Source organism: Diabrotica undecimpunctata, unplaced genomic scaffold (genome assembly GCF_040954645.1).
Source record: "Diabrotica undecimpunctata isolate CICGRU unplaced genomic scaffold, icDiaUnde3 ctg00000258.1, whole genome shotgun sequence".
Taxonomy (NCBI): domain Eukaryota; kingdom Metazoa; phylum Arthropoda; class Insecta; order Coleoptera; family Chrysomelidae; genus Diabrotica; species Diabrotica undecimpunctata.
In genome coordinates, this window is record NW_027311911.1 from 132,306 (window position 1) to 157,541 (window position 25,236).

The 25,236-nt window shown below is 30.5% G+C and overlaps 1 protein-coding gene across 2 annotated transcripts in view; it reads left to right on the forward strand.

Moving 5' to 3' along the window:
* The window catches only part of LOC140431258 (transmembrane protein 145-like), a 188,813-nt gene that overhangs the window by 45,734 nt on the left and 117,843 nt on the right, over positions 1–25,236 (forward strand). Inside the window, exons 1-6 of one of the 2 annotated variants that reach the window (XM_072519197.1) lie at positions 1,898–2,060; positions 3,797–3,946; positions 9,458–9,638; positions 9,723–9,949; positions 14,241–14,426; positions 18,190–18,274. In XM_072519197.1, the coding sequence (XP_072375298.1) occupies positions 1,965–2,060; positions 3,797–3,946; positions 9,458–9,638; positions 9,723–9,949; positions 14,241–14,426; positions 18,190–18,274 (925 nt within the window). In that variant the 5' untranslated portion in view covers positions 1,898–1,964. Of the gene's footprint in view, positions 1–1,897; positions 2,061–3,796; positions 3,947–9,457; positions 9,639–9,722; positions 9,950–14,240; positions 14,427–18,189; positions 18,275–25,236 lie in introns of those variants that run through there. The other variant, XM_072519198.1, reaches the window with a different exon arrangement.

Genomic DNA, 25,236 nt, shown 5'->3' on the forward strand with positions numbered 1-25,236 from the left:
ATAAATATCGAAGTCATCCCGACCGATGTGAGATAGAATTTAAGTTCTGACCCGCCTTGCGATAGAGTGTCGATGACTTACAGCATAGCTTTGTGCAGCATTCTTATCGATTAGCCCTACTGGCGTACGCAGAGTAAACTATTTGTTATATTTTTATTAATCTAATTTATTGTTTGTATTTATTATCAAAGGTTCTACACTTATAACACTTACAAGTTTATTTAAAGTCTTTATTTGTACAATATAAATAATTTACAATATGCGTTACAATTCGAAACTCGACGCGATGTTCAAAAACTAACTGTCCCTTTATATAAAATGTCCCATATATATATATATATATATATATATATATATATATATATATATATATATATATATATATACATATACATATATATATACATATATATATATATATATATATATATATATATATATATATATATATATATATATATATATATAAATATATATAAAATACAGTTATTCCCGAAGCGGCGTTGACCTTCCAGAACTTATCCGATCGTCGTGGAGCCAAACAGGTCTTTTAGCATAGGGGACCAGAAATTTCTGCTGGCAGGTATATGATCTGAAAAATACTTGAATGAGAAAGGATGTTTACAGTTTAGATATTATGTGTCATTATTTATCGTAATATATAAACGTTATATGTGCGCACCTTTAGGGGTGCTTGCATCTGGCTTGATTCTTCTCCCAGGAGTTTTGTTAGAAGAAAGTTTATCCGCTTCTTTCGCTTTATCTTTCAGAGGTTTCATTGTTTGTAGAACTTTTTCTTGAACGCTCTTATACGGTATTCCTGTTTTTAAAAGTCGTTGTTACTACTTCCGTGCCGCCCTACTGAGCCTTTCCCTTTTTTCCTCGAGTTTTTGAACATCCATTTTTTCTTCTTTTTGTCTTACCATTGGTTCCATGTTGTTCTCACGTTCTCACTCTCTCACTAGGGAAAAAATGTTCAGTCTCTCAGAGCCACATTTGAACAAAATACAACTGGAGTTCGTCTGATATCTAAAGGTAACCGTTTGAAACCGTGTGTGATGGATCCTTTATTTAGTACGGTGTCTCACAATTTGGATTATAAGTTGTTTTCGCTGGTTTTCCCAATGGGTTTTTAGGTAAGTGCAGGTTGTCTCCTGAGGATATATGTCTAGTGGGAGGAAGGATAAAGGATGGATAATCTTTTCTTAGTTATATTTAGAGTGTAGGATATATACCTATAGATATTATTGGCTCGAGTTGACCATGAGTTGGCGATGTGTGTAGTGCCGTAGACTGGAGATGTGGCAGTAAAAGCCAGAAGATTCCTTATTTGTATATCTGCCAGGGTGGTAGTACAACCAGATAGGGAAGGGGAATATATTATATATATTCCGAGATGTTCCGAAAATATTTAATTATCGATCGCATGTCAAACAAGGGTGGCATGCCAAAAAACTGTATGTTTAAAAAACATAGAAAGTTTAAGTATGTATTAGTATTTTATTTTAAAAGTAAAAGAAATAGTATGAAGTGAGTGGGATCTTACTTATCTTACATTTATGCTACACATGTAGCAGACTTTAATTTATTTTTTTTAGTTCTGAAAATAATTTAAGATAAATAAAGATATTATTAATCGGTAGACTTCAAGATATTTTTAGTTTTGAATGTTCTACATGTAGTAAGTTTAAATACCTGAATTAAAAATGGTCTGAATATACAGTTTCTTAAAGATTATATATTTAAATTAATTCCTATATCACGTCGTAAAAGTTCCCTAATGCCATCTCTTTTTTTGAAACACACGTATTATATTGTTTTGTTTACCGTTGCTGAGGCAACTCTTTAAACGTCAATAATATACTCGTATTTAACTTCATATATAAGGAATATAAGCAGCAGATCAGGCACATTTTATCGGATACGGTTTCTATATATTACGCGTTAAAAAGTTTTGGACCAAAATGTTAAACATAAAAATCGTACTTCCGTTAATCATTACTCATATATTGCTTATAACCGAATGTAGGTTTTTAGAAGGAGTTATAAAAACTAGAGAGGTATGTATTTGCTGTGAGACTTTTTGTTTATTTTTTAATCTTACTATTATAAAAGCATAATATATAAATATAAAGCTGACCAATCATATTTTAAGTAGGTATCTTATAATTTTACATAAATATGACTTTAAGTATAAAGATAATTGCACAGTCAAAATAAAAAAAATTGTATTGTATTGGATTTTAAATTAAGACCTTTTTCAAATAAAAGTTTATGTGAATTCCTAAGTAGTTGTAAAATGTATTCGTAAACACCTACATGTTTTCCAGCAAGACCTAATCATGACTACTCCACCAGAAATTCAAGCTTTGATGTGCATTTACCGATCCCGTTCACTGAGTTATAAAATAAATCTATATTATATTCGGTAAAAAAATATACAACGATCTCCCTTTTCGACTTAAATCTACAACTTCTTTGCTTAAGTTCCGTAAATTGACAAAAGCCTATCTAGCTGAAAGACCATATTATTTAGTGGCAGAGTTTCCTAACGGATAACTAAGAAATTACAGTAGGTACGTTTAGGTACAAGCAACAAAGTATTTTCAGATATATTTTGTATCACATGCAGCAGCTTAAACTTATTTGTAAAATATTATTGTTTTTTTTTTAATTTTGGAAGCTTTGTCCAAAAAATTGTACAATTTTCAATGACAATAAAGTATATTTCTATTCTATTTTAAAAGAAATGAATTTTTTAGGAAAGTATCAGATTCATTTTACGAATTCATTATTTAAACATTAACTAACACGTCAAAATTACCATGAGTCTTTTTAACCCAACAAAAAGTCGTGTCCGTAGAAGTTTTACCTCTTCTTTTTTTTATATATAGTCTTTAAATTAAATAAATAAATATACATAAATAGATAAATTATTTTTTGAAATTTTTAAATAAAATTGTATACCTATTTATACAATATATATATATATATATATATATATATATATATATATATATATATATATATATATATATATATATATATATATATATTAAATAATTTATTGGATATGGAGAAAGCTAGAAAAGAAGCGAAGGGGAAGCCATGTTTTTTTTAATATTTTGCTTCGACCACTTAGGGTTATTACCATAACACAATACAAAAGTGATAAAGAAAAATACAACATACATAAACATTATACAAAATATCAGTTACAGGTAAGAGTATTTATGTATTTAGATTTTTCTAGAAGTTCTTTTAAAGTTTTTGGAAGATAGTGATAATAAATATAGTCCTTCAACAGAGTAAATTGTACAGGGTGTCCCAAATTGGTATTTTTTGCAGGGTGTGCCAAAATCTAGAGGAGATAGAAAAAAAGTAGTTAGATGTAATGACGTTTTTTTCAGTTTAAAATTATTTATATCTCGAAAACGATTAAGTTTACAAAAAAATACAAGAGACCCATTTTGACCACTATAAACAAAAAGAAATTGTCCAAGCCAAAAAAATTTATTGTTATAATTTGTTTAAAAAAAAAATTGAACCACTTTTCACCTAGACGACTTTTTAAACCTTATTTTGGAATATCTCATGAAAATGATTATGCAAAAAAATCTTATGGAAATATTTTTCCAAATAAAGCCGAGCTTTTCGCCTTGTCTTTACGAGATAACTCTTATTTGGCCCTGAATTCTAAAAACTGCAGGTAACATAATATAATAAATAATAAAATAATACCGATTGTTTATTAATCAATGCATATTACATTAATATATCTTATTTTATTTTATAGAATTGGGCTTTTATAGCACGTTTCTGCTTTTTATCAGAAGAAGGACAATTTGAGTATGAGATAGATTTTAACGAGGATCAAGGGGATCCAAACCTGTTACTATATTATGATACCGACGACCAATGGATGGCTGTTTATAAAACAAATAAAGTAGGTATATGTATTTTTATTTTATTGCATTTATATACAGATTTATTATATATATAAATATATATATATATATATATATATATATATATATATGTATATATATATGTATATGTATATATATATATATATATACATATATATATATATATATATATATATATATATATATATATATATATGTATGTATAAACTGAAAACTATAATCTGAAACGAACGGAGAAGGTTGAGGCAGAAAATTCGAGAAGTAGAAGGTCAAGGGTTAAATAGGAACTCCCATTTTCTTATTGCAGATTTAGATTACCTATGAAAAAATAAGTAGCTTTTATTAAAGACTTTTTTAAATTGTTGATAGATGGCGCCTTAATTGGAAAATACGATTGATCCTGATACTTTAGTAGAATCTGTTTTGAGGTGGATGTGAGAGGTGGCGTTCTGATTTTTACAAAAAAAGTTGTGCGATAACTTCAGCAACAATAATTAATTATAATATTAATATAATAATTTATATAATATAACAAAATTAAATAAGTTATGTATTTATATAGATCATTGTAGCATAGCTCTGAAGACGGCTTTGTAAGCCGAAAGCGCTCAGCTAGGAAATATGAAACTAAAAAGTTTAGCACTTTTACCCCCGGCTTCTTCCTAAAACTCCCCCTCGTAGGAGTAAAAACGGAAAAAAATTAATTTACCAAGAATTTGTACATCGCACCGTAGAAAAAAAAATATTTCAAACGAAAAATGTAGCTAAGGTAATTTTAAACAAAAGTTTTTAAAACTCTATTAATTTGTTGTTATAACTGAAAATCTAAACTACATGTTATAAGTTTTAAATGTTAGGCTCCAGTAATGAAAACTTCATAGCGACTGTCCAATGGAAGTAATAACTTTTTTAATCTCATGAGAATCGTTAAAAATGACAAAAATTGTGCAACGTTTATTTATTTAACATATTTTTAGAAACTTATTTCTTTTGTGACATAATATAAAAATTTTATAAAAAAGATGCACTTTTTACCATTAAATTATATTTTCACTTTTGTCGATAGAACATTCTGATCACTCATATCTAATTTTAACAGTCGAATTGATAAAAAATTTATTTAAAATTGATTTCGCGCGCGTATCTAACATTGAAAATCTCTGGTCTCTGCAAGCGTTGTTTGTAAGAGAACAGTTCGTTCTACAGACAAAATGCTAATAAAAATTTTTGATTTAAAATTACCTCAGCTACATTTTTTATTTGAAATATTTTTTCTATGGTGCAGTGTACAAATTCTTGGCAAATTGATTTTTTTTCCGCTTTTCCTTCTACGAGGGATAGTTTTAGAGAGAAGCCGTGGAGAAAAAGTGCTAAACTTTTTTGTATCCTTTTTGGGGTTCTAAAATTGACATTTTCGGCAAAATTTAGCTCTTCGTATAAAATAAATTTTTTGGAGAAGAAAGGGATTACATATATTTTCTAAAATAGATTTAAAGCATATTGTTTGGCTAATTTCACTTGGAAATGGTATGGCCATGTAGAAAGGATGAATGATCAACGATGACCAAAGAGAATGTTACAGTGGATCCCTACCAACCGCAGGAAAAAGGGAAGACCAAGAAGATCGTGGAGACAAGAAGTAAAAGGTGCAATGGAAGATAGGGGTCTACAAGTAGATGACTGGAACGATCGCAAGCGTTGGAAGCTAGGTTGCGAGAAACGGCGGCAGCTGTAATAAACTCGGTATATATATATATATATATATATATATATATATATATATATATAAAAATATAAATTATGTTAAGAAATTTATCCCATATATTAGTCAAAAGGAATCAGTATTGATTAACCTGTTAAAGAAAAATATAAAATCGAAATGGGGCGAGGAACACGAAAGTACTTTTATTAGTTTAAAAAAGGAATTGGCGAGTTAAGTAAAAGTATAATTTTATATTTTTAATGTATGATAAAAATTTTAATCTTCTTTAGGTAAATATCTCATTGATTAAATTATATTTTGCAATTAAATTCTTGTACTATTTGTAACCTTCTTCGCCTGGGCTGTCATACGAAACCATACATTTGTCGAAATTTTTCAATTTTTACTTTAACCTTCCAGTGTATCGTTGCCAGTTAAACCTACGCTACTATTTACAACGTCATAGCACTTTAGAAGATCCATTACCTCTACCTATATTAATGTTTGTAAGAAGTAAAGCGCTATCCTACGTTTAAAGCTTAGTCGGTCACTACATTAACATATATTTTTTAATTTTTCTCTTTTGCTTTTTTATATGGTATGATTTTTGTTATGGCGAAAAAGCTGCCAAAAGTAGATAATAAAAAGCTTTTCGTTCACCAATCCGTAACGAAGATCACGTTGCTGAGTTAGAGAGCTTGATTGGCGGTGGGTAAGGATATAGATGAAAGAAAAGTGCAGATCAAAGACATATAGATAATAATTAGATAACAGTTTGACAAAAGAAAAACAGGAAATACTGAATACAGCTAAACTGCAAAACAAAGTGGGCGCCAATGACTTTTAACCATAACTTAAGATTAACGATATTAAACAAACGTTTCTCTCAAAGACATCAGAAAAACATATCAAAGAATTATCAACAAAAATCGTAAAAATGTACATATTTACTAACGAGCTATAAGAGATAACATATTCAGTAAAATACTTCAAAAATATTTATATCGTCTTTACAAAAATAAAATAATACGTCATAATAAAAAACTTATATTTATTAAATTTTTAAGTTTAAACAAACATGAACTTATTAAATACTCCAAAAAAGAAATGATAAACATTGTTGCCAATTATCTTATAATTAAAGCAGATTGCAGATTGATTTTCATACGCTAATTAATTTAATTAAAACTCTACTATCTTAACATAAAAAATGATAATTAAATGAATATTGGACTGCAATATAATTCGAGTTCAATAGCAATTGTTTCGTTTATCACAAAATTATGTTACAAGAAAAAAACAGGAATTTTCATAAATTTTATACTTAATTACTTTAGTTACAAGACGTAATATATATATATATATATATATATATATATATATATATATATATATATATATATATATATATATATACAACAATCTTTACAAAGGTAAGTTTCATTGAAGAGAACAGATTCTAAACTAAATTATAAAAGTAATATTTACATGCCTAACAACACAAAATGATAAAAATGTAATTCTAGCTAACCGGAGATATGCTGAAACAGTAGACGCGCCTTGGGCAATGTCCTATAACTATTTGCATACACTGCTGGTTATTCACTATAACTTAAAATTAGGACGCCGTTTAAATGAATCCTCTTGCTGCTTGGAAAGAAAAGTTTTTTTCTCCTAAAAAATTTTAAGGATTAAATATATTTTTAAAAGAAATAATTATAAATCGACCGCTCTCACGGACGGTCTATCGAGGAGTGATATTGTCACCCAAAATCATTCTGTTGTCAGCATACATTTTCCCACCAAAGAAGTGGAAAGATTCTTTTTTATTTTCTGCGTAAATATCTAGGCGGAATCAAGATCAATCAAAAAAGCAATTATAATTATTATAAACGTACTTGAAAATCCTTAGATTACCAATCTTAGAGACGCAACAGGATTGAGAATATGTTTCACTTCATACACCTGTGTTCTTTATCTGCTTACGTTACCAATCTTAGAGACGCAAAACGCTACATGAGTGAAACGAAAATGCTACAATACGTAACAGCGAACACTGGACAAACTAGCTTACCGCATTTTATGCAGGCTTCACCACTGAACTTCAACCAAAGAAATATTTATGTCAAAATGCGTATTTCTCGGAGATTAAAAATGAACTGAACCAAGAAAAGTTATATAACTTCTGTTTATAAGTTAGCCCTAAACTAATTAATTTTTGGTAAGGGAAAGTGTAGCTTTGTTTAAAATATTTGTTTCCCTAGGAAAATAATATCAACCTTCAACTATATTATGAGCCAAAATCAATTAAATTTTAGGAGTTTATGTGAGATTAGTACTTAATTGAAGTAGATTAATAAAGAAAACTGGCTCGTTTATGCAAACATATGAATAATAATCTAACCCCAAACATAATTGATTACAAAGAGGAAACTTTTACACTCAAAAAACTTTTTACAAAAAGTACACACACTTGTAGGTATTCGAAGAGATAAAATTAATAACCTCTAGATAGAGCTAACTGAAAATAAAGTCTCATTAAAAGGTTTAAATTCAAAAGAAATGAACATGCCAGGCTGTTATCATATTCTTTTTAATATTGTTTAGTGTCTAATTCTGGATATTTTTTACAATCTGTTGCTGAATAACCCCCTCCACATAAAATACAAATTGTTCACTTGTTTTTTCACATATATCCATTTTATATTTTTCTCCGCAGTGGCAAACACTTTTTGCACTAAATAACTTACAATTTAACCTTATAAATGAATTTTTCTATAACTACCAGATTTGAAATCATTTGATCTTTTAACGTCACAATTATAGTGGAAGTTTGGACCATTTCAATGTCTTTCTTTCTAAGCATTATTTTGAGTTTTTTTTTTCTAAATTGTTTCCATATCGGAGTTCAATAAGCAATTATATAATATATATTTTGGTAAGTTCTTTTTCGGATAGCTCAAAGTTAACCTGCTTAATAATACCTTGGGTTAAAAAAGTTGGTATATAAGCTTCATATCTTTAAAAAAAATTTTAATTAACAAAAATATTTGCGTTTTCTGAAGAGTTTAACTCTACTTTAACCTTATTTGTTCCTACAACTGTCATGTTAATAATATTATTTTAATGTCTGGATCTGCATTTAAAATTAAACGAGCAGTACCTATTGTATGTAGGTTACCTATAAAACCCTCTACGTTTTGTATATATACAAAATAAGGCTTGGTCGGTGTCAGGGTATTTATTTTTTTCTTAATTTGTTTAATACTTACTGGTGCGTGCACATTTGAATGTTTTTAGTTGAATGTTCTTACTTAGAATGTTCTGTTAGTTTAATTCTCTTATTTCTTTCGTTTTCCTCTTTAATTTTCTTATGTCTTTTGGTGTTGGTGTCTTCCATATCCATATTTGATTCATCATATTAATTTTTTTTATTCATCTCGATCTGGCGCGATGTTTGCTTTTTCCATTATCAGTTTTTCACTTCACCAATAAATACAACCATAATCAATATATCAAACTAATTGTACTTCACAAAGTTAAAATATTTTTTGCAACGTTTTTTGAACATTATTAACTATTTTATCATTGAAAAATCATTAAAACTCTTGTTTTTTATTGGAGAAAATTAAATTACCAATGCTAACTTTATTTTAGATTAAGACTGGCTGAATGACAATTGTCCAAGCCAAGAGAAAAAAATAAATTTATTTTATTAAGTTGGTAATTTTATTTAAATTAAGTATTATACTAATTATAGACTAATCGACGCAAAAAATTAACTTTGTCTTCAATATTAATAAAATGTAATTTTTGTATTTTGCAGACTTGTGAAGAAAAAGAAGCAGTGTTGAATATAAAACAAAATCAAATAATAAACCTGACGGCACGCTTCCAAGCTAATAAACTTTCCGGTTGTATGATTTTACCAACGTCATCTACTGTTCCTACGTACACACTAATTGTTCCTACTCTTAGTCCTCCGAATAAACCCAAAAATAAAAAAGGTAACTGAAATTAAATATTAAAAATTAAATTGATAGATTAATCTTTTTAAAGATTATTTTTTATAGATTATATATAATTTTTAGTTCTAGTGACCAAAACATATGCTACTATTACTGAAAATAGTAATACATACACGACTGGCTGGACTACAACACCTTTTTCAACATCAGAATACCCTACCGAGAGTAACCTTTACACAAAAAGTTTAATACAGTCTTTGAATTCTGCAGATGAATTAAACAGTCCAGCCACATTTCCAAGTGTAACAACCGATATAGTATTTTCTTCAACTAATAATAACTCAGTTACGGTAAGTTTTTTATAGTGCAGCTATAGCCGTTTAAAATTTTTTTTAGACTAATTAATTTAGATTTTTACTCGACATAACTGTATATACGGGTTTGGCAGTTGCAGTGTGTAGTTTGAGATATTAAACAAATATTCTCGTCTAGGGATTCAATATTTTTTTAATGGAAATATGTTTAAATACCCAAACAAGACGTCAAACTTAATATTTTGCTCATAACTTAAAAACTTGTCTATTTAGAGATTTGAAGTCACAGAAAACTTTTTCAGAAAAAAAAGATGTAGATGAAGATGAAGATGAAAAAGAAGACAAAAAATGAGATATACCAAATTATAATCGGATAATAAACAAAAAAGTTATTACAAAATGAACAACAAAATCGCTGTTTTTGAATATTGTTAATAACTTTTGTATTATTTATTAACATTTGTTTAAATGTACTTGAACTTAAGGGGTCTTATCGTATTTGAATTGAGTGCAAAATATGGGCAAGAGCAAATAAATAGTTTTTGCGAAATTTAATTTGTTTATAATATTTTTTTAAAAATCAGTCAAATTCTAAGGCCGATCCAGATAATTTGACTATTTTCTTTGTTAAGACTTATATTAATAACCTATGAAAAAAAAGTTTTAAAACAATTACATTTGCGTACACAAAATAATTTAATAGCACTTTTTTGGGGGTCTACAAACATTTAGGAGCAAAGATAGCTCCTTAAAAAACACTGTTACGTTATTTAACAATATTAATAGCTGAAGTTCACCAATCAGTTATGAGAAAAGTCAAGTATCTTCTTTTTAAATATCTTCTGTCAACGCTTCGTTTCTGCAACGCTTACTTGTGGGACCGTATTCTCTTCGGGTACCTTATTATCTGTGCTGTTAGGCTACGTATCTTGCTGTAGGTATTCTTTTTTGCACAGTACTGTCTGTGATTATTTGTCTTCGAACAACACCTGGCTAAACCCTGATTACTGATATGTCTTTTTCTTCTTTTGAAACTTCCAGTTCAAAGTTCCAGCTTCCTGTGTATTTTGTGCCTTTGCAGTTGACACGTACGATACTCTAGGGTTAGCTGTCCTATAGAGTGGTGTATGGGGTGGCAATATCGGTTGGAACTAGATTATTCCTATTATTCTTTACAGCTTGATTATCCAAATATTCTATATGTTACTTACAAATTGAAATAGTGTGCTGTATGCTCTTCACCCCAGTTGTAGCATTTAATTTTTGTTTTGTTTTTCTTTGGGCAGAGAACAGCTTTTTGTAACATGCTCTTGGGTCAGTGTTCTGTATTAGACTTTTTGCGCTATGTCCAAAAGCTAGGCAGTTGGAGCATTGCTTGGTTCTGTGAACGTTTTAGCAAGAATACCATTTGACTCTGATATTTTGTAATCAGTTGTAAGTATTGCGTCTTAGCTACTTGGATCAGGTAGAATGTTCTTTCTTATCCAGTACTTTAAGTCTCATTTCTAAGATTTTGGCGTTGATACCCTGTTATTTGAGTTCTTGTAGTTCTGTAATGTCCACTCCTGCTGAAGCTCTTATTAGTACTTACTTCGCCACTCTCTTCTATATGTTACATGTGCGAAAGCACGGTTTTTGTTTGATTATTACTTCCTTTAGCTTGTAATTCTGGATGCCACGAGTAAAAATTCTAAAACCTGGCCTGTCTGCAGGATCATTTTGGAAAATTATTTAAATAACATCTCTGATGTTCTTAATAAGCTCTGAGTATTATTCAGTTTATTCTGTTATGATAATAGGAGGGATCCTTAATCTTCTTGTTTGGTTTTTTTTTGTAAGGTTTTTTCATTGTAATGATTCTTAGAACCTGAAATCTATTTCTCTTTGGAACTTGGCTTGGTCCAGCTCTCTCTCTCTCTCTCTCTCTCTCTCTCTCTCTCTCTCTCTCTCTGGCGTGGTTGAGGTTTTCGTTCGAATTCCTACGTCCGTACTTCACATTGTTGAATGATTTGTCTTACATGATTGCTTTTTGTCTATTAGCCATATTTTCTTCTTGTTTTCCAAACAATATTTTTCTATTTTCGTTGTACTTCTTTCCTCGCTGGTTCACATTTTTGAGAGGTAAGACTATACTTCTTAAATTTAATTTTAATAAATTTCTTTGAATATGGAGACTCCTTCTTAATTAAAATTTTTCCTTAAACAAAACAAAACATTGTATTACAAAATAATTCTTTATTTTCTTTAACTGCCTTGAAAGAAAGAAGATTAGGAATACGATTTTTGCCATTAAAATCGGCGTTTTCCGTTGTTGTCTGACGTCAGTTATTTAGGTTTCGTCCAACTACTTTGCGTTGGGAAAAATATTCTATCGTCGGAAGCGATTCATTGTGCGTCCAATCATGACACAAATCCGATCCTCTCTTAACTAGAGCAAATGATTGGCTGCTTGACTGGAACAATCACAGCACATACAATTATGTCTAAAGTACCCCTATGTGCATAAAAGAAGTATGATTTTTAGTCTCAAGTTAACTACAAAAGAATTGTGAGTAAAACCACAAAAACAGCAAAAGGATAACTATAAGAATATGTACTAAAACTGGCAAAAGCCATAGAAAACCCTATCGATGCCAGCACTACAGAAGAAGAAACACCAACAATAAAAGGAAGATTTAGAGAAATCAGCAATGCTCTGATAAAAGAGCAAAACAGGAAAAGAAAAAAAGCCAACAGAACAAGAAATCAAGAGGAAAAAAATTGCTAATGAGATAAGTAAAAGAGTCAAACAACAATTGGAAGGAGACAGAAATGAAATCTGGGATAAGTATATACAGCACATAAATACAAATTAATGTGCGTTCTTAAAGCTTTCAAAATTATAAAGGAAGGAAAGATAAGAAACCAATAAAACTACTGCATTTATAACATGGAATTGTGTACACAGAAGACGATAGCTAATTAAAAACATGCTTCAAAGATGATGTAGAAATAACTACCATCCTGACGAAGATCTAGACTTTAATGAAGAAGTAGAAAAAAGATGCAGAATATTAAAAAAGAAAAAAGTGTAATATATGTATTACACACATCTCCCCTGAGGAGGTCAGAAAACTGATCAAACTCTCTAACGATAAACAGGCTTCAGGAGTACATAGATAACATTACGAATAGAGCCCTCAAAAGCCTACCAGTAAAAGTGATAGTATACTTAACAAAAATAATCCACAACATCCTAAATTAAGACATTTTTCTAATAGGTGGAAAGAAGCTCATGTAATAATGATAGGAAACGGCATAGTTCCACAAAACTACCGCCTAATAAGTTTATTATCAGCAATAAGCAAAATTGCAGAGCAAGTTATACTAACTTGACTGAAAGAAGAATATAAAGCTATTGGAATCATCCCTGAAGTACAGTTTGAATTTAGGTTCGAACGTTCATATGAACTCCAGGTGCTACGAGTGGCTGAATATATCACGGAAGGGTTCAATGAAAAGAAATATAGAAGAGCCACCTTTCTCGATGTCAGTAAAGCTTTCAACAGAGTTTAACATGAAGGCTTTCTATATAAAATAAACCAATATGGTTATAATAGGAAATGGTATGTTTTCCCTTTTCATACCTAGCCGACAGGAGGTTCAGAGTTTATCTAGCGCCTACCACATCTGAAGTTGGATCATGGAGGCAGGTGTATCGTAGGAAGCGGTGTTGTCGCCATATCTATACACCCTATATACGGCAGAGACCCTAGGCAAACCCCGATCGTTAATAAGCCTATATGCAGACGATACAGCGATATCTGTTAACAGTATCAATCCAGATCTAGCAACAAGACATCTACCCATACATCTTCTTTTTTATTGCAGAAGTAGTTGTGCCATACGTCGATTGAGACATCTATACATTCCAATGGATATTATGACGTAATGAAATAAAAATGGAGGTTTTATGTAAAAACTGTAATGTTTTATGTAATGTGAAAACTGCCAACTTAATTTTAACGGCACAATTAGCTGTTGTTTTAGAGATGAATCTACTTGTTTACCACACATATTACGTTGCATTATGTTGTACTCTTGTTCTAAAAAACCACTAAGTAACAGTGTCAACTTTTTAGTAAGATCATAAGAAATATTATAGTATTTTATTCTAAAGAATGATTTTTTCCATTCTAGCGTAGTTCTGACGAAGCCCGAAATTATATGGCGAAAGCTTATATAAAATGTCAAACACTACATCTAACCTACTTGGTGTAATTATGCTTCAGCAAATAATGTAATAGGTTTATATCGAATTCATTGAATAATGAATTTTTCTTTTCAGGTTCCTCTTACATCCACTACAATAGGTATGCAAAACTCGTTTATTAAAAAAAGGTCAATACATACCTTTTACAACAATATGTATATCCGAAAAGGAAGGACAGTGTCATGTCATAATGCTAGAAGGTTTAAAAGTTCGAGGGAGAGATGGTGGTTTATTGTGATTAGTAACTGTAATGGAACTAAGGTACGCAAATGGTTTATCGCGGCCTTTTTCAGTGCACACACATGTAGTAGATAACAACAAAAATATTGTATGTACGCGAATATCTTTCGAAGACAACCAACTTATTAAATAAATTATTCAAATATATTTATATATTCAAAAATAATCTAATTTAGTAAAGATATTCTCTTGCTTGGCATTTAACTATAACCTGTTACTAACCAATCGGGTCATGCCAATATTAACATCGTAATGCTTTTAATAAAAATAATGTCAAAGTCCTTCGTAAGGTATTTCGGGACATATTTCTTCTTCTTTTTCCTATGCCGTCCTCAACAACGAAGTTTGGCTCCCATATTTCTAAAAGTTTCTCAGTCCATTGAAACGTATGTTAATTTCTTTTGTATCCATGTTTGTCCAGTCCCGAATATTTCGCAGCCACGACTTTTTGCTTTCTACCTATTTATTTCCTTTTTCCCACCTACTTTACCCTGCATTTTTATTTGCAATAGATTTCATTTTTTAGTCCACAGTATGTGTCCAAAATATTGCGTATTTTATTGTTAACAATGTTTTGCCTCGATATAAAATTTTCAGCACTTCCTCGTTGTTGACTCTGGCCGTCTGTGGAATTCTCAGCGTTCTCCGGTATATTCAAAGTTCAAATGCTTCGCTTTTCTTGCCTTGACCTTCTCATAATCGGTATAATATTTTCTATGTCGTTTACTTTTACTATTAATTTCTGGTTCCAATTATACCCTTTCTGCTTTTAATGTCTTTTTTGTCTAAATTGGTAATTTTTAGTTTGTTTATTAGTTTCATATGCTCTACTTTGTCAACGGATTGTTGAAAAAAAAATTTCTGTTAAAATCCTTTATAAAAGGTATATAATTAAGAAAAACCCAATTGGGCTATGTCATAAAGACAAAACGTTTTCGGAATACATATTACATCATCAGTGTCGAGTACATGTTTTGAGCCACTAAATATCTGGGTAAAAACCCGTTAAAAGCTATAGATAACAATTTAGTTTACATTATTCAATCTTATATATTAGGATGTAAAAGTTACCAGTGGATTTGTAACATGGCAACGTACGACTCCACATAAAGATTCTGGTCCTGAGACAAAGTGTTTACGAGGACTTAATGATAGCAACTAAGTCCTCAAGTCCTCCTAGACACTTTGTCTCAGGACCAGCAACTTCATGTGGAGTCGTACGTTGCCATGTTATCAAATCCACTGGTAACTTAAACATCCTCATATATAAGCGTTGTGGCTAAATAGCCAGCCAACAGGTGAAGATTGATTCAACTTCCAACAGTCCAAGGTTCATAACATTTTGAACTGAGACTAATAAAGATTCTATGAATCAATTTTAATTAAAAAATTTTATTAAACTATTCGACCAGAAACAATTATCGCATTGTCTCTAGTCATAAGTGCATCTTAGGATCTTTTTAGTTTTTTGCAAATTAATGTTTTTTACTTAAGTTTTTTACATATTTTTTATATACATGTACAATTACCACATGGTCTTTTGCTGTGCTAAGTTTGAATTAATTAAATCATTGACTGCTACATATCTTTTTGAGGTAACACACTTATAATAACTTTTCTATGGATGTTTGGTTTTTCATATTGTTCTTTTTAGATGAACTGATGATGCTTTCTGATTATAAAGCAAAACGACTTCAATAAATAGATGAAGTAGCCACCTTCGTTTGACCGAAAAACTCACCACTCTTCGAGTGTTCCTTAATTTATATTGGATTGACGATCGTACTCCTTTTCTCGATATATATATATATATATATATATATATATATATATATATATATATATATATATATATATATATATATATATATAGGACAATGGCTTGTGAGTGAACTAAAGTAATAATAAGGCCCTATATGTTAACAATCAATATTTGGTACCTGATAAATATAAAGTGTTTAAGTTCTAAGTTTATAAATATGAAGAGAGTTGGTTACGTACTATTGTATGTATTCATGAAATATAGAAAACCAACAAAATTAATGGTTGAAGGGTGAGTCTATTTAGCTATTAGCTTAAGGGGCAATTTGTGATGTATTTCTATTGTGAGTGGGAATAATAGCTAAAGAAGAGACACATCTCCAAAGGTCTAAAACCATAACCTAAGAAGAAAATTTGAAGATAAGAAAAAAGGAAATATATTATAAAAAAAATAGGGTAGGTTGATGTTAATTAAAGCTGTTATGTTGAAAATTTTGAGGATGTGACTGTAATATTCTATATAATATAGATAAATTCTGTTGTGTGATTTGACTTTAAATGAATCCTGGATTGATCTTGGTGTAACAATGAAAAATAATGTACATGAATAAGGTCTTAATTACCTTTATTTATATACATTTTTCTTCATTCATACACCAAAATAAATACAAGATTCATTTAAAGCCAAATCACACAGCCGAATTTATGGCTATTATATACATTATTACAGTAACACCCTCACCATTTTCAACATAACAGCTTTAATTAACATCATCCCCTATATTTTACTTTATTATATACTTTTTTTTTCCTTATCTTCACATTTTCTTCCTAGGTGATCGCTTCGAACTTCTGGAGATCTGTCTCTTCATCAGTTATTACTGCCACTCACAATCTGCTAAATATAGTCACTCTTTATCCATCAATTTTGTTGGTTTTCCATATTTCATAAATAAATACATTACTAAGGTAATCAACCTTATCCTTTTTTTTAACTTTCATAAACTTAGAACTTAAACACTCTTTATATTTCATAGGCGCCAAATGTTTTTTAACGTATAGGGCTTTAGTATTAAATAATTTTACTCAAAAGCCTTTGTCCTATAACTGCAACCTCCACTACATAGTCATACCTTGTCTTTATAGCTAAATAGAGTCATCCTATATTCATCAATCATTTTGATTTTATCATATTTCATGAATCCCTAAATAACTCAGTAAACATATCCCCATATATTCCCAACAGTCATTAACTTAATACTTTAAACACATTTTATGTCTAAGGTACCAAATTTTGTATTTTTACTTACAGGGCCTTATTATTTAATTTTTCAGTTCATCATCCATTAATCAGATATATGTATTAATGTTTGCCTGCCTACAGTTACAACTTTTATTTAACTTGATTCCATCTATAACAATACGTCTTCTACTACACTTTTTTAGAGTAGATTAAACATCACATTTTAACATAGGTAATTATAAGCAATGTTGGCTATATTCACATTTAGACATATAGTTCCGGATAGATTGACTGCTTTGTTCAGACTTTCGTCCTAATGCGTCATTTTCATTAGTTGATATCTGTCCTCATAGACACTTTTCTAAGGGCCAGCAACCCCAGTGTTGGAGTCTTTAGTTACCGTAAAGTAAATTCTTTTTCATTTTTTCTGTAACCCTAGTCGAAATTTAACTTTCACGTTTCCTTTAATTAAAGTAGTAATAGTTATTTTAGGAAAAGCACTTATGATGTAATAAACATTCCGAAAACGATCTGTGATGTAGCCGGAAAGGGTTCTTTTACAATATTATACCTTTATAAAGTATTTTTTAAATAAAATTTTTAAATTATTGTATTGTAATTATTTATTGATTTTGTTTGCTATAAAATGCGTTCATGTGTTTTTTTATTCATGGTTACATTTTTATGAGTGTTTTTAGAAATCAATAATACATTAAAAAATTTTTCTAAACTTTTGACAGAATAAGTATATTCATGTATTTATAATGTATTTAATTTTAGGGTATAGATATAAGATATCGTATTTTAATGACAAACGGCCCACCAGGTGACTACTGGCACGAACACTTTTCAGCTGATGAGTTTTGTAAGTATGAGATATCGCTAATTATTTTTTATATAAACAATATTACTGCAAATAAAAATATTACTACTTTCTAACCTTTCAGCAAGAGATTTATCAATACCACACTGCTCCTCACAGATGTTTTAGCCCCCCTATCGCTCCTTGTGGTGTAGTAGGTGCTTGTGTGTTTCTTTATCAAAAGTTTAAGATCGTTGACTGGCCGCTTTGGCGCATCTTTTTTCTTATTCATTCCCTGGATAAACTGTGTACTAGTTCCTTCATTAACTTCGATTTCTTGCTCTATTTTTGACTTTACCCAATCTTAGTCCAATTTGTTCGTGTTGTCTCGTTGAAGTTCTTTTCAGTTGTTGTCTGTTCTTTCTCTTTTTTTTTTCATTGGTTAGTATTCAAGTGCTTGTCAGCTATGTTGTCTTGATCTTTTCTCAAAGGATGGCTAATCCATTTCCATTTTTTGTTAGTTTTTTTGTTCTTTCTTATAGTTTTGCATTAGTTATTGTAGTATTTCTATTTTCCTTTGTATGTATTAAAACACCGAAAAATATTTACAATCGTTTCGCGTCGCTGAGATTGATAATATAAACATTTTAAGTTTATTTATATAACACAGATGGGTATTTGTTTTGATCGTGATGCCGCTTTAGGATATTTTGCGCGTCAAATAAACACGATTTTTTTCGCTAATGCGGGCAAGAGACTGGTTTTGGGAAAATGAATTTACTGTACAATGAGCCCGCTGCCAGGGCAGTTGGTTTCGTTGTTTAGTCCGGATTTTTTAAAAATTTGTTATTGATTTTTTTTTGTTATTCGTCTTTTGGTATCGGCAATTGGTTAGTAAGCAGTTAGGAAGAGATTGATTTTTGGAAGAGATAGCAGTGGGCGTGTAGTCTTCAAAGCCGGCAATTTTTTTAATTTGAAAGGTGTTTTGAATTTGTACTCAAAATGTTATTTGGCAGTTTTTAATGAGTTAATCACCTATTATTTTGTGCTGTGCATTATCTGTGAGATTTCTAGGACGGTGTTTCCAAGCATTTGAGAGGTCCACATGGTTTTAAGAAGAAATTAAGTGGCCGAGTTTTGAAGCTTGCAGTTTGTTGTCATCCAGGATAATCCGAAGCCCGAATAAGTGTTCTACCTCCCCAGAACTTTTTGTTGTGTTCCATGGCCGTCCAAACCATTTACAGTTTGTGTGGGGCAATGTTTTTAATCCAATTCCAATCCCAAAAACTTTTTAGAGGAAACACCAGCCAGAGTGATATAAGGTGCTCAAAATGTTATTTGGCAGTTTTTGATGAGTTAATCACCGATTTTGGTCTATCTGAGAGCTTTGTAAGACGGCATTTCCAACCATTTGAGAGGTCCATATGGTTTTAGGAAGAAATTGAGTGGCCGAGTTTTAAAGCTTGCAGTTTGTTGTCATCCAGGATAAACCGAAGCCCGAATCAGTGTTCTACCTCCCTAAGACTGTATGTTGTGTTCCATGGTCGTCCAAACCATCTACAGTTTGTGTAGGGTGTTTTAGATTAAATTCCAATCCCAAAAATTTCTTAAAGAAAATACCAGCCAGAGAGATGTAAGATACTTTTTGTTAAATTTTTTCTAAGTAAAAATAGGCATTTTTTATTATTAAAAAAATTTTGCTTTCATGATAAACTCAAATTATGCATAAATAAAATTATAAGTTTTATGGATTAGCTAATTGTTATATTAGGCTTCTTTTTTGAATAAAGTTTACAATAATTAAAATTAATATTTCAAAAAGGTTTGACATTTGGTATAAAACCATAAATTTGAATTGTTTTGTTTAAAGGCTAACCTCAATGTAAGCTCCGTTAAAAATAATAGATAATTTTTCATTTTTAACAATATTTTAAATTCCTATAAGAGTCCTCAACGTCTGGAGCTTATTGTAAATCGTTACAAATATGTTATTTGTAATAACTGTTAATGTGAAGTAATAATAAATATGTAATGTTTCTCTCTAAACCAGGAGTTGTAGAATTATTTCTTTTAAAAAGATTTTCACCATTTTAACATTTTTTAGCAAAGAAAAGCCTTTCTTTCCATCCAACAGGAATTCTTGTAAACAGCGTCCAATTTAAAAAAAATTTTGGGAACCTTCGTATGTTGTGTTGCCCAGGAAATATATGTAAGTATTTTCTTGATTTCTTTCTTTGTAGTCACTTCTCCCAGTCCCTTTTTAATTCACTTACTTCCACCCAGCTCTCCAACTAAATCAAGAGTGGCCGTTCGCAAACGTTTCGGTTTGTTTGCTTACCCTATCATTCCCCACTTTTAACTCCCTATAAGTGATACCCAATGTGGTAGGGAAATTATATCGATACATTTTTCATTCATTGTCATTAGTATGTTAGTTCAATATATTTTCAATATTTATTTAGAAAAGTTTTAAGTTGTTGATACCTAGTTGTCCTGTTTCCATGTTTTCACTTTGGAAAGATGTATGCTTTTAATACAGCTATTAAAGATTTTTATTCTTGTTGTTTTTGATATTTCATTTATTTGCCAAATTTTCTCTAAAGCGTTAAATGAATGGTGGTCTTTTAGTATTCTCGTCTGTATATCCTTTTTACACCTTCCCTTTCTTTTCAATATTGATTCCAAATATGTGAACTTGTCTATTTCTTTTACTTCCTTATCGTTTATCATTATTTTATTATTTGGGTGGTTATTATTTTTTAAGAGGTTGGTTTTCTCTGTGTTTATTCGGAGACCGATCTTGTAGAAGTACGATGCGAACTCGTCAATTTTTATGTGCATATGATTCCGTTATTCAGTTAGCAGGCACATGTCATTTGAAAATTCAGGATCTTCTAACTGTTTTAATACTATGTAATAAGTTTCATCCGATGCCTGTTCGATATTCAGTTACTCTTATTATTATCCACGGCTTCCATATACATTTCATTTTTGGTCCCCCGCATATGACTCATGTGGGAGACCCCAGTCGTTTTAAGTTGAAGTTTTCAGGTATTTTGGACCTGATCAGTTTAAAGTTAATTATTATATTTAGTTAAATATATTTAGCTAAGTTTTTTTGGAATTGCTACGTTTAAATATTAATAATTAGTGTAATCTATAACCAGTTTTAACGAAATCGAAAATGAGTTAGTTCTTAGTGTATCCAAGATTTTTAAAAATTGTTTCTCCGTGGTATTACAGATTTAAAATGCAGTATACCAGTAAATATTCCTATTTACAGTCCATCTAATTTACTTACCGTTGCACGTCAGTATCATTGACAGAGATCGAAGTTGACATAGTTGTCAAAGTATAAAAAATCCTGAATCCATTTTAAATAAGAAAGATTGCAAGTGGATAATACAACAAAACAAATTAATATTTAATGTAAATAAATAGAAACAAAACAACAGTTAAAAAATAATCTTGTTAAAAACAATTTGAGCCGCTTGTATCCGTCGTATAAAGATGTAAAATGGAATACATCGATATTCATTTTATTTTATGTAAAATGTACGAAAGCACGTACAAACTTCAATAAAATGAGAAAGGTACTTTGTGCAAGAGAACTAAAATTGGACTTGAGAGTTAGGCTGGCAAGGTGCTATATTTTCTCGACTCTGCTTTATGGGATAGAATCATGGACACTTAACGCGTCGACTGCTAAAAAGTTGGAAGCATTTGAAATGTGGGTGTATAGAAGAATCCTGAAGATATCATGGACCGAGCATGTAACAAACAACGAAGTCATGAGGAGAATCAACAAAAGAATGGAAGTATTGGAAACCATCAAGACACGAAAGCTGCAATACCTGGGGCATGTTATGCGTAATGAGAGATACAACCTACTTCAATTGATTATACAAGGGAAAATCCAGGGCAAGAGAAGTGTAGGAAGAAGAAGAATCTCATGGTTGCGTAACTTGAGGGAATGGTACGGATGCACATCAATTGAACTATTCAGAGCAGCAGCATCTAAGATCAGAATAGCCATGATGATTGCCAACCTCCGTCGCGGAGATGGCACGTGAAGAAGAGAAGATAAAATGTAAAATAAAAAGTGTCAACACCGCAACTGTCAAATAAGTGTTACCAATTTATGCTAAAATATCACCTTTGTTCGATTACAGTTACAGTGTGTTCCGAACAAATATTCTTCATAAAAACGCTTTATAATGCAAAAAGAGAAATCAAACGATTTCTACTTAGCGAAACCGAATTCAAATCTTAACCACTGTGTTTCCTAAAATTTGCGAAACAAACAGCTGAATAAATTACTCGGCAAGGGAATCTAAAATTGCATTCCACAAGGCGTTCATCCTGGTCAAAATTCGTAGTGAATTCAGTTTCTGGTACTTCAAACAAAGTAAATAACAAAACAGAATGACGGTATTAGATTTTTGTTTTGATACAGTGCAGCGACAACCGCTGATACTTATTTCGACCTCCTTAGGTCTCGTCAGAACGGTAGCAGCCTGCAGCTTTATAATGCATTTATACAAATTAAATGAAACATATTATTGTGTATTTCTTTAAGTTAACATTAATAGAAATCTTTAAATATTATTTCAACGTGTATATAATAAAATATATCTAGTGGCTGTAGTGCCAGTGTACTCGGCAAAGTGATTCTATAAAAGAACACACCTACCGCCTAAATATTTCGTGTTGGTATCATGTGACCTTACGGGCTATGACGCGGATGACGTGCAACGGTAAGTAAATTAGATGAAGTATAGTTAGCTTAGACTGATTTTGTTGATAAAGTGTTATTATGATATTATAGCTACTAAGAAAATCTTATAAGTAGTGCCAGTGTAAAACTTTTATTCAAAACGTAAAACCAGAGTTGCGCAATAAAATTTGAAAAAAGGGATATCAACTATAATTGTGAAAATTGGCAAACCATCATAAATTAACAATTAGGGGATTCAAAAGTTCACCATTCTTACTACAGTAAGCAATGAATATTATTCGTATGTATGTGACCTTTAAAAACTCTCTATTTTAAGCCGAAGACCAATTTTTTTGTCTACTCTCATAAATATTTGGTGCAAACGCAGTTGGTGACATAAATCTATTAGGATCATCGAATTGAGGTAAAACGAATATCCTGGACCATAAATATATATAAGAATAAGAGTAGATCAATACTTAGAATTACTATTTGATATTACTGACGCTTCTGCGGGAAAACAAAAATAGTAAAATCTAGACTTGAAATCTTGAAAAGGTATTTTGTTTTTGACTAGGTTCATTTTGCCATAAAAATATTTTTTGATTTAGTTTAGAATACTTAAACTGAATATTCACTACATCTGGCTGCATTTTTCAAAATATATTGAACTATTATAAGTCTAATTTAATAACTTTATTTATTATAAAATTGTTCTGACACATAGTTTATTAAAGTCTTTATTTAATTTATATAAAGTCTTACAATAATTTATTTACACTATTTACACGATTCTAATTTATATACTATATTTGCGCGTTACAATTCGAACTCGATACTACTATTCAGACTAACTTGTTTTCAAATAAAAATGTTCTCTATATATATAAAATAGCCGTTATTCTGGAGTTCCCTCGAATTCGAACGGCGACCTGTGTTGACCCCTCTCGAATAGGATGGAACGCCAGGCCGGTTTTTTAGCGGATAGAGAACCTACCAGAAAATACTTGTTAGAATAATAGAATGTGTACAGGTTAAATATGAGTCATATTTATCGTAACAATATTTTTAAATTAACTTATATACCTACTTACAATAAATATTCTTAAAAAGTAAAAACAAATCTATAAATATATAAATATGTCTGGTAAAAAGTTTTGTGATAAGGTATAAATACTGAGGTAAAGACAAAGAGAACACAAAAATTTTGTGTAAAAGAGAACACAAAAAGGAGTGAAAAGATAAAATGAGAAATAAAAATTTCAAAGAGATTTTTTTAATTCTAAGAAATCCAACTAAGTCTAAACGGTGATGAAACATTCTCCATCTTGATATTTAACGTCTCAGTAGCTCATAGGCCTACAAAGCAGAGACATGAATTAGGTACGCCAAATAGACTCTCACGTTACAATATAGACAATCAACAAGAACATGGCATAGGTGTTAAACAACTAAATACGTAGATTTGTTGAATGAAAATCAACAAACAAACACAAACACATACACATGCTCGTACGCACGCACGCATGCATGCACACACGCAGGCACTCACGGACGCACGAACGCACGCACACACGCTCGTCCGCTCGCACGCACGTACTCACGCACGCACGCTCGTACGCACGTACGCATTCACGCTCGCACGCACTTACAAGATGCCGCTTTCAAGAATCTTCCTGCTGGATGAAAAGATAGGCTTTTCTTTCCTAAAAAATACATCAAATGAGTTAGAATCTTTTTAAAGGAAATAATACTCTTGGTTTAGGGAGAAACATTACATATTTATCATTATCTCACCATAAACAGTTACAAGTATAAATATTAATAACAAAATAACAAAAACAACTTACAATGTTGCTATCCGTTTACAACTCTAGACATTGGAGACACTATAAAAACTTAAATTATTAATAAATTGAAATCAGCTGGATCTTTCAATGCAGTTTACATTAAGGTTAACCTTTTTTTAAAACAAAACAAAACTAGTTCAAAATTTATGGTTAGGCATGAACCAAATGTCGAGAAAATAATGCTAACTGTCATATGCCAATTTTAAATATTAAAACTTTATAAGAATAATTAATATGACAGTTAGCCATACCCTAATATTCATAATTTTACTTATTAAAACCTTTTTTTTTGTTAACTTGTCATGAAACCAATAATTGTTGATAAAAAATGTCTATTTTTACTTTAAAAAAATTTAACAAAAAGAGTACCTGATTTCACTGAACATTATATTGTCCTTTAAAAGTTTTGGTGCTGGAACTGGTTTCCTAAACACTGCAAAATAACGCAAATGCGTCTC